Below are 11,473 nucleotides of genomic sequence, written 5' to 3' on the forward strand. Positions count from 1 at the left end.
TGGACAACTGTTAAGTCAGCAGTCTTCCCCATGATTGTGGTTGGATGTACTGAACTAGACCAAGAGATACACGGTATTTATACCGTTTTACTCAAACTCAAAATTAAACATTCTAATATTTTGAGATACTGGATTTCTGGTTTTCATGAGCTATAAGCCATAATCATCAAAATCAAGACAAAAAAGGCTTGAAATATTTCACTTTATGTGTAATGAATATAGAATATATGAAAGTTTACCTTTTTTAATTAAATTACAAAAAAATTAACTTTTTCCATGATATTCTCATTTTTTGAGATGCACTAGTATTTTCTTTGTCTCTCATATAGTGGGCTTCTACAGTCATATCCACATTTAAGCACTTTTGGAAAACTACTCAGACATCATCACCAGGGTGTGCGGGATGGTCCACCCCCAGCGGATTGTAGTGTGGACCAGCAGTAATGCATCCTTGGCTCAGGTCTCTATAATGATGCACGTGAATAGCTCATTTCTGTTGGTCATCAATGGGGAAACCATGAACATTGATCTGCACTTGCAGTATGCCTGCTGGGAAGGTTTGTTTGAAGAGAACTTCCACCCATCCATCCATTATCCATAACCGCTTATCCTGTGCAGGGTCACGGGCAAGCTGGAGCCTATCCCAGCTGACTATGGGCAAGAGGCGGGGTACACCCTGGACAAGTCGCCAGGTCATCACAGGGCTGACACAGGGAGACAAACAGCCATTCACACTTGCATTCATGCCTACGGTCAATTTAGAGTCACCAGTTAACCTAACCTGCATGTCTTTGGACTGTGGGGGAAACCAGAGCACCCGGAGGAAATCCATGCGGACACGGGGAGAACATGCAAACTCCACACAGAAAGGCCGTCGCCGGCCACTGCGCTTGAACCCAGAACCTTCTTGTTGTGAGGCGACAGTGCTAACACTACACCACCGTGCCGCCCTGAAGACAACTTGTCCATATATTTCAGGTTGGCCAGTGGGAAGACCAGGGTCAGGTATGAGTTGACAGGTGGCAAACTGAGTTCCATTGAAGAGAGTAAACTCCATAGGAGCTTCAACAACAGAGCTTTTGTTAATATTTATTGCAATCCCTTTTCCAGTGTGCATAAGTATCACCCATGTCAGAAGCATTGGTAACCTATTATTTCCCCTATGGATTAGTTTCATCTGAAACATGCACAAGAATGAAATTATGTGATGCATATTCATTGTCACGAACAAGATTTTTATCCAGCATGTGCTACAGAACATTAGGCCTATAACACACTACTTAAAACAATGACACGTTTTGAAAAACAGCCTGGAGCCCATTTGACTGGTATAACCTTTTCTAAGAAGGTCAAAATTCATTCTCATCTCATTATCTCTAGCCGCTTTATCCTGTTCTACAGGGTCGCAGGCAAGCTAGAGCCTATCCCAGCTGACTACGGGCGAAAGGCGGGGTACACCCTGGACAAGTCGCCAGGTCATCACAGGGCTGACACATAGACACAGACAACCATTCACACTCACATTCACACCTACGGTCAATTTAGAGTCACCAGTTAACCTAACCTGCATGTCTTTGGACTGTGGGGGAAACCGGAGCACCCGGAGGAAACCCACGCGGACACGGGGAGAACATGCAAACTCCACACAGAAAGGCCCTCGCCGGCCACGGGCTCGAACCCGGACCTTCTTGCTGTGACGCGACAGCACTAACCACTACACCACCGTGCCGCCCCAAGGTCAAAATTATTGTATTTATTTGTGCAGTCTCGTATGAAAATCGCAAATTCACTCAATAAACCATACAAATACTTAATAATCTTGCAGTAAATGTACATTATCATTTCTGTAAGTTCTGACCCCAACAGAGTCACTTGATGAAATGTGGAATCTTGGACTTTCCACCCCACTGCTGTTCAGAAACATGCTGACGTGATGCATTGATTTACTGATCACCTTTAGTTAAACAGAGCAAGAGAAAGTTTGAGAGGGAAACACTGCCTAAAGTCCTGAGTTGCTTTGTATTGTGAAATATTACATTTCTTGAACATTTTTAGTAGTTTCAGATTTAGTTTTAGGAAAATCCAAAGCAATATATTTTATACAGTAATCGATTGAGTTAACAACTTATAAATCATTCTTCATAAAATTGTAATGTTTTACTCTTGTGCAAAAATGAAAGAAACATCTCTGGTCTGCTGCATGTACTGTATGTCCACCAGTCATTTATTGTCCACAAATGTGTCCTCTCTTTGAGCAAATTCTTTAAACACAGAGAACAAAAGAGTCATAATAGTTTCTGTGAAAAATAATCAAATAATTAGTTTGATAACTCACTTTGCTCATGTTAGCTAGCTGTTTTCATCCATTTCCTCTCAAATAATTTGTTGAAACTTACTTCAATGTTCACAATTTATTTGTGATGACCAAATCTGAAATTCCAAGAGCTGACAGTTTCACTTATTGTCTCTCTCGTTAAGCCCTGTAGCAAGCTATATTTTTGTGATATGTAAGTTTACATGGAAGGTTACTGGGCTCATCAACAATTCTCTGCACCCCCCCGCACGTGTGTGTAGCGGCTGGCTGCCAGGCATATTTCACACACAACTGAACTATTACTTAATTACCTGTGAAAGTGAGAGTAGAGGGGAAGAAAAAAAACAGTTCTTTAGATTAGCCTTGGATATTGAGAGCATTGCAAAGGCTTTGTCTTGATATTAACTTCCCCATCATCCCCATCACTATTAGTCGCTAGTTACGAGCAATGAGGCAGCTGCTGTTATGTGGCTTGTTAGAAATGCCCAGGTGGCATAATTACCTGTGTCAATGGCAATGATTGCCTTCTGGATTAGCTGATTCATCCTAATATAATAGCAGAGCTGGGAGACATTTTGAGATATTTTTCCAAAACATCTTCATGGCAAAGAAAATCATATACAGGAGCAAGAGCTCACTGGGTTCCATCCATGTACAAAATACAAGTTGATTATGTTTCCTTCAAGTGTGGTGCCTGTCATGTCAGGACTAATACAGGACCCATTCAGCCACAAGAGCATTAGTGAGGTCAAGTACTGATGTTGTGTAAGGAGGCCTGGGGTGCAGTCAGTGTACCAGTTCATCCCAGAGGTGTTCAGTGGGGTTGAGTTCGGGGCTCAGTGCGGGCCACTTGAGTTTTTCCACTCCAACCTTGGCACACCATGTCTTCATGGACCTTGTTTTGTACACGGGCATTGTTATGCTGGAACCCATTTGGACCCCTAGATCCAGTGAAAGGAAATTGCAATGCTTCAGAATACAGAGACATTCTATGCAGTTGTGTGTTTCAAACTTTGTGGTAACAGTCTGGAGAAGAACCACATATGGATGTGATTCAGTGCCCACAAACTTTTGGCCATACAGTGCATGTTTAATTTTGTGAAATGTCTGTAAAACAAGTGTGTTCCTGTTATCGCTTACATTATAGCAGCAATAAAGAGTTGTTTCTTCACCAGCCTCTCTTTTTTCCTCTTTCTTAAAGATGATAAAACAAGAATGCCACAGCTTATCCTGTTACCACAAACAAACTAACAAACTAAACCGGAACCCTTTGTACCCTTTATATACTGCTTGGGACCATATATATGTAGATTTTTGGCCCTTAAAAGGTACACTTATGGCCCTTTTCCACTACCCTTTTTCAGCTCACTTCAGCCCGACACGGCTCGCGTTTCGACTACCTCAGAGCGGCGCGACTCAGCTCGCTTCAGCCCTACTCAGCACCCAAAACTCGCACGGTTTTGGAGTGGGGCTGAAGCAAGCCAAACCAAGCTGAGTGAGGCTAGGGGCGTGAGGAGACACTCCCCTGTGCACTGATTGGTGAGGAGGAGTGTCCTCACATGCCCACACATGCCCCGCGAGCACGCTGGGATCTGTAAACACCGTAAACCTGGAAGAAGAAGAATTACAAGAATTTCTGAAGCATTATGCATCTCGCCTCATCTATACGCTCTTGCCAGTATCTGTTGGCGTTGTCGGTGATAACAAGCCACAGCACCAAGACCAGCAACACTAATGACTCCATGTTTATTGTTTACTCTCCGGGTTGTGAGACTACCGCTTAAAAGGTCACTGATGTCACTGTTTGCGACATCACGTGATGTCCACCCACTTTCGCTAACTCCACCCAATGTGTCCACCCACTTCCAGCCAGCACGGTTCAGCGCGGTTGTAGTCGAAATGCAACTCCAACAGCCCCACTCAGCTCGACTCAGCCCAACTCAGCACGGCACAGCTCAGCCCAACTCAGCCGCGTTGGTAGTGGAAAAGCAGCAATAATTACCTTGAGGTCTAACAATGAGCCGTAGGGGGTACATTAGTGTAGAGTGTACCTTAGGGGACAGAAATGGACTCCTACTGTACCCCTGTTTCTAACAATGTAAGTTCTATGTGTTATTTCATTGTTTATGTATTCAGTATTGTTCTACAATGTAGAAAGTAGTCAAAATACAGAAAAACCTATGAATGAGTAGGTGTCTATTCTTCCTGCCTCCATTCTCTCACTTGTTACATGACCTTGTCTTCAACCATGACCCCAAATACTTTTTCATTCATTTATTCATCTTCAGAAACCTGTTTATCCTGATCAGGGTCATGGTGGCTCCAGAGCCTATCCCAGTGATACTCGGCATGAGGTAGGACTACACCATGGATGGGACACCAGTACATCACAAAGCACCACATGTCTTCACACTCATTCATACCTAGGGACTATGTAGCATAGCCAGCCTGCTGACATGTTTTTTGGGAGGTGAGAGGAAACCCATACAGCCTCGGACAAAATATTCTTGGGTTGATATCAAATAATGGGCAAATATCCCAGTGTTTGATATCAACCCAAGAATATTTTGTCCGAGGCTGTGTGGGTTTCCTCTCACCTCCCAAAAAACATGTCAGCAGGCGGGCTATGTTACTTAGTGTCTCATAATTATGACTTACAATTTCATAATAATGACATGACTTAGTATCTCAGAATAATGACTTACTATCTCAGAGTCAGAATAATGACTTAGTGAAGAAGGAGAAGCCTGTCACATGCACACTCAAGCACAGTGAAATTCGTCCTATGCATTTAACCCATCTGAAGCAGTGAACACACGCATACCCAGAGCAGTGGGCAGCTATACTATAGCACCCGGGAAGCAGTTGGGGGTTAGTTGCCTTGCTCAAGGGCACTTCAGCTAAAGGCCGCCCCATGTTAACCTAACTGCACATTTTTGAACCGTGGGGCAAACCAGAGCACCCAGAAGAAACCCACGCAGACATGGGGAGAACATGCAAACTCCACACAGAAAGGCCCCCATCAGCCGATGGGCTCAAACCCAGAACCTTCTTGCTGTGAGGCGACAGTACTAACCACTAGATCACCATGTCGCCCAAGAATAACATGACTTAGTGCCTCATAATAATGACTTAGTGTCTCATAATAAGACTTACTATCTCATAATAATGACATGACTTAGTATCTCATAATAATGACTTACGATCTCATAATAGTGACTTAGTATCTCATAATAATGACTTAGTGTCTCATAATACAACCCCGATTCCAAAAAAGTTGGGACAAAGTACAAATTGTAAATAAAAACGGAATGCAATAATTTACAAATCTCAAAAACTGATATTGTATTCACAATAGAACATAGACAACATATCAAATGTCGAAAGTGAGACATTTTGAAATTTCATGCCAAATATTGGCTCATTTGAAATTTCATGACAGCAACACATCTCAAAAAAGTTGGGACAGGGGCAATAAGAGGCTGGAAAAGTTAAAGGTACAAAAAAGGAACAGCTGGAGGACCAAATTGCAACTCATTAGGTCAATTGGCAATAGGTCATTAACATGACTACGTATAAAAAGAGCATCTTGGAGTGGCAGCGGCTCTCAGAAGTAAAGATGGGAAGAGGATCACCAATCCCCCTAATTCTGCACCGACAAATAGTGGAGCAATATCAGAAAGGAGTTCGACAGTGTAAAATTGCAAAGAGTTTGAACATATCATCATCTACAGTGCATAATATCATCAAAAGATTCAGAGAATCTGGAAGAATCTCTGTGCGTAAGGGTCAAGGCCGGAAAACCATACTGGGTGCCCGTGATCTTCGGGCCCTTAGACGGCACTGCATCACATACAGGCATGCTTCTGTATTGGAAATCACAAAATGGGCTCAGGTATATTTCCAGAGAACATTATCTGTGAACACAATTCACCGTGCCATCCGCCGTTGCCAGCTAAAATTCTATAGTTCAAAGAAGAAGCCGTATCTAAACACGATCCAGAAGCGCAGACGTCTTCTCTGGGCCAAGGCTCATTTAAAATGGACTGTGGCAAAGTGGAAAACTGTTCTGTGGTCAGACGAATCAAAATGTGAAGTTCTTTATGGAAATCAGGGACGCCGTGTCATTCGGACTAAAGAGGAGAAGGACGACCCGAGTTGTTATCAGCGCTCAGTTCAGAAGCCTGCATCTCTGATGGTATGGGGTTGCATTAGTGCGTGTGGCATGGGCAGCTTACACATCTGGAAAGACACCATCAATGCTGAAAGGGATATCCAGGTTCTAGAGCAACATATGCTCCCATCCAGACGACGTCTCTTTCAGGGAAGACCTTGCATTTTCCAACATGACAATGCCAAACCACATACTGCATCAATTACAGCATCATGGCTGCGTAGAAGAAGGGTCCGGGTACCGAACTGGCCAGCCTGCAGTCCAGATCTTTCACCCATAGAAAACATTTGGCGCATCATAAAACGGAAGATACGACAAAAAAGACCTAAGACAGTTGAGCAACTAGAATCCTACATTAGACAAGAATGGGTTAACATTCCTATCCCTAAACTTGAGCAACTTGTCTCCTCAGTCCCCAGACGTTTACAGACTGTTGTAAAGAGAAAAGGGGATGTCTCACAGTGGGAAACATGGCCTTGTCCCAACTTTTTTGAGATGTGTTGTTGTCATGAAATTTAAAATCACCTAATTTTTCTCTTTAAATGATACATTTTCTCAGTTTAAACATTTGATATGTCATCTATGTTCTATTCTGAATAAAATATGGAATTTTGAAACTTCCACATCACTGCATTCCGTTTTTATTTACAATTTGTACTTTGTCCCAACTTTTTTGGAATCGGGGTTGTAATGACATGACTTAGTGTCTCATAATAATGACTTACTATCTCATAATAGTGACTTAGTATCTCATAATAATGACTTAGTGTCTCATAATAATGACTTAGTGTCTCATAATAATGACTTACTATCTCATAATAATGACTTAGTGTCTCATAATAATGACTTACTATCTCATAATAATGACTTAGTGTTTCATAATAATGACTTATCTCATAATTATGACTTAGTGTCTCATAATAATGACATGACGTAGTGTCTCATAATAATGACTGAGTATCTCAGAATAATGAATTAGTGTCTCATAATTAGTATTGCGCAATATGCTATACTATTGTTATTCTTTAGTTTTATTATGACTTACTGTCTCATAATAATGATTTAATATTTCATAATAGGCTAGCATGGTGGTGTAGTGGTTAGCACTGTTGCCTCACAACACGAAGGTTAGAGCCTAGTGGCCGATGGAGGCCTTTCTGTGTGGAGTTTGCATGTTCTCCCCATGTCTGCATGGAGTTTCTTCTGGGTGCTCTGGTTTCCCCCAAAGACATGCGGTTAGGTTAACTGGCTACTCTAAATTGTCTGTAGGTGTGAATGGTTGAGAGGAGAAAGCCTTAATAATAGTTCAGTAGAAGGCAACAGGAGACCACTACTGTAATGTTTCCTGGAAGCTTTGATGGCTGAAGCCGTCAAAACGGACCTGCCATAAGGCAGAACACTAAAGAAGATCTCATAATAATGACTTCCATCCATCCATTATCTATAGTCGCTTATCCTGTTCTACAGGGTTGCAGGCAAGCTGGATCCTATCCCAGCTGACTATGGACAAGTCGCCAGGTTATTGCAGGGCTAACACAGAGATAAACAACCATTCACACCTACGGTCAATTTAGAGTCACCAGTTAACCTAACCTGCATGTCTTTGGACTGTGGGGGAAACCAGAGCACCCGGAGGAAACCCACGCAGACACAGGGAGAACATGCAAACTCCACACAGAAAGGCCCTCGTCGGCCACGGGGCTCAAACCCAGGACCTTCTTGCTGTGAGGTGACAGTGCTAACCACTACACCACCGTGCCGCCCTATAATAATGACTTAGTTTTTCATAAAAAATGACTCTCATAATAATGAGAAGAAGAAACCTTTTATTTGTCACATGCACACTTCAAGCACAGTGAAATTCATCCTCTGCACTGAACCCATCTGAAGCAGTGAACACACGCGCGGACACACACACCCAGAGCAGTGGGCAGCCACACTACAGTGCCCGGGGAGCAGTCAGGGGTTAGGTACCTTGCTCAAGGGCACTTCAGCCCAAGGCCACCCCACGTTAACCTAACTGCATGTCTTTGGACCGTGGGGGAAACCGGAGGAAACCCACGTAGACACGGGGAGAATATGCAAACTCCACACAGAAAGGCCCTCGTCGGCCACTGGGCTCGAACCCAGAACCTTCTTGCTGTGAGGTGACCCTGCTAACCACTATGCCCCTTAAAATGAGATTTTAAGTCATAATTTTGATAAAGTAATCCCATTATTATGAAATAGTAAGTGATTATTATGACATATTATGTGGCATTTTTTAAATGGCGGAAGCGAACTTCCATAAAATCCATGTGAAAAACGTATTTGGAATATATATATATATATATACCTGTGAGTGTTTAGTCTACAACCCCGATTCCAAAAAAGTTGGGAAAAAGTACAAATTGTAAATAAAAACGGAATGCAATGATGTGGAAGTTTCAAAATTCCATATTTTATTCAGAATAGAACATAGATGACATATCAAATGTTTAAACTGAGAAAATATATCATTTAAAGAGAAAAATTAGGTGATTTTAAATTTCATGACAACAACACATCTCAAAAAAGTTGGGACAAGGCCATGTTTACCACTGTGAGACATCCCCTTTTCTCTTTACAACAGTCTGTAAACGTCTGGGGACTGAGGAGACAAGTTGCTCAAGTTTAGGGATAGGAATGCTAACCCATTCTTGTCTAATGTAGGATTCTAGTTGCTCAACTGTCTTAGGTCTTTTTTGTCGTATCTTCCGTTTTATGATGCGCCAAATGTTTTCTATGGGTGAAAGATCTGGACTGCAGCCTGGCCAGTTCAGTACTCGGACCCTTCTTCTACGCAGCCATGATGCTGTAATTGATGCAGTATGTGGTTTGGCATTGTCATGTTGGAAAATGCAAGGTCTTCCCTGAAAGAGACGTCGTCTGGATGGGAGCATATGTTGCTCTAGAACCTGGATATCCCTTTCAGCATTGATGGTGTCTTTCCAGATGTGTAAGCTGCCCATGCCACACGCACTAATGCAACCCCATACCATCAGAGATGCAGGCTTCTGAACTGAGCGCTGATAACAACTTGGGTCGTCCTTCTCCTCTTTAGTCCGAATGACACGGCGTCCCTGATTTCCATAAAGAACTTCAAATTTTGATTCGTCTGACCACAGAACAGTTTTCCACTTTGCCACAGTCCATTTTAAATGAGCCTTGGCCCAGAGAAGACGTCTGCGCTTCTGGATCGTGTTTAGATATGGCTTCTTCTTTGAACTATAGAGTTTTAGCTGGCAATGGCAGATGGCACGGTGAATTGTGTTCACAGATAATGTTCTCTGGAAATATTCCTGAGCCCATTTTGTGATTTTCAATACAGAAGCATGCCTGTATGTGATGCAGTGCCGTCTAAGGGCCCGAAGATCACGGGCACCCAGTATGGTTTTCCGGCCTTGACCCTTACGCACAGAGATTCTTCCAGATTCTCTGAATCTTTTGATGATATTATGCACTGTAGATGATGATATGTTCAAACTCTTTGCAATTTTACACTGTCGAACTCCTTTCTGATATTGCTCCACTATTTGTCAGCGCAGAATTAGGGGGATTGGCGATCCTCTTCCCATCTTTACTTCCGAGAGCCGCTGCCACTCCAAGATGCTCTTTTTATACCCAGTCATGTTAATGACCTTTTGCCAATTGACCTAATGAGTTGCAATTTGGTCCTCCAGCTGTTCCTTTTTTGTACCTTTAACTTTTCCAGCCTCTTATTGCCCCTGTCCCAACTTTTTTGAGATGTCTCATCATCTTTAGACGCTTTATCCTGTTCTACAGGGTCGCAGGCAAGCTGGAGCCTATCCCAGCTGACTATGGGCAAAAGGCGGGGTACACCCTGGACAAGTCGCCAGGTCATCACAGGGCTGACACATATGCCGCTTTTCCACTACCAATGCGGCTGAGTTGGGCTGAGTCGAGCTGAGCGGGGCTGTTGGAGTTGCGTTTTGACTACAACCGCGCTGAACCGTGCTGGCTGGAAGTGGGTGGACACATTGGGTGGAGTTAGCGAAAGTGGGTGGACGTGGTAGTCTCACAACCCGGATAGTAAACAATACACATGGAGGACACGGAGTCGTTAGTGTTGCTGGTCTTGGTGCTGTGGCTTGTTGTCACCGACAATGCCAACAGATACTTGCAAGAGCGTATAGATGAGGCGAGGCGCATAAGGCTTCAGAAATTCTCGTAATTCGTAATTCTCCTTCTTCTGGGTTTACGGTGTTTACAGATCCCAGCGTGCTCGCGGGACGTGTGTGGGCATGTGAGGACACTCCTCCTCACCAATCAGTGCACAGGGGAGTGTCTCCTCACGCTCTTAGCCCCACTTGGCTCGGTTTGGCTCACTTCAGCCCCACTCCAAAACCGTGCGAGTTTTGGGTGCTGAGCAGGGCTGAAGCGAGCTGAGTCGTGCTGTTCTTAGATAGTCGAAATGCGAGCCGTGTCGGGCTGAAGTGAGCTGAAGCGAGCTGAAAAAGGGTAGTGGAAAAGGGCCAATAGAGACAAACAACCATTCACACTCACATTCACACCTACGGTCAATTTAGAGTCACCAGTTAACCTAACCTGCATGTCTTTGGACTGTGGGGGAAACCAGAGCACCCGGAGGAAACCCACGTGGACACGGGGAGAACATGCAAACTCCGTACAGAAAGGCCCTTGCCAGCCATGGGGCTCGAACCTGGACCTTCTTGCTGTGAGGTGACAGCGCTAACCACTACACCACCGTGCCGCCAATGAGCCAATATTTGGCATGAAATTTCAAAATGTCTCACTTTCGACATTTGATATGTTCTATCGTGAATACAATATCAGTTTTTGAGATTTGTAAATTATTGCATTCCGTTTTTATTTACAATTTGTACTTTGTCCCAACTTTTTTGGAATCGGGGTTGTATGTCTATTTCTTATCTCGAGTGTTTATACTGTTTATTTTAGTTATTCTGTTTTTATTTATTGCATTG

General features: G+C 43.3%; 1 protein-coding gene across 1 annotated transcript; it reads right to left on the reverse strand.

The window, feature by feature from the left end:
* Positions 1-376: 376 nt before the first annotated feature.
* Positions 377-1,117, reverse strand: sod3a (superoxide dismutase 3, extracellular a). The gene is given in 2 exon segments (XM_060919356.1): positions 377-573; positions 937-1,117. Coding segments are annotated over 2 exon segments (378 nt in total).
* Positions 1,118-11,473: the final 10,356 nt, after the last annotated feature.

The sequence above is a fragment of the Neoarius graeffei genome, chromosome 1 (genome assembly GCF_027579695.1).
Source record: "Neoarius graeffei isolate fNeoGra1 chromosome 1, fNeoGra1.pri, whole genome shotgun sequence".
NCBI classification, from domain to species: domain Eukaryota; kingdom Metazoa; phylum Chordata; class Actinopteri; order Siluriformes; family Ariidae; genus Neoarius; species Neoarius graeffei.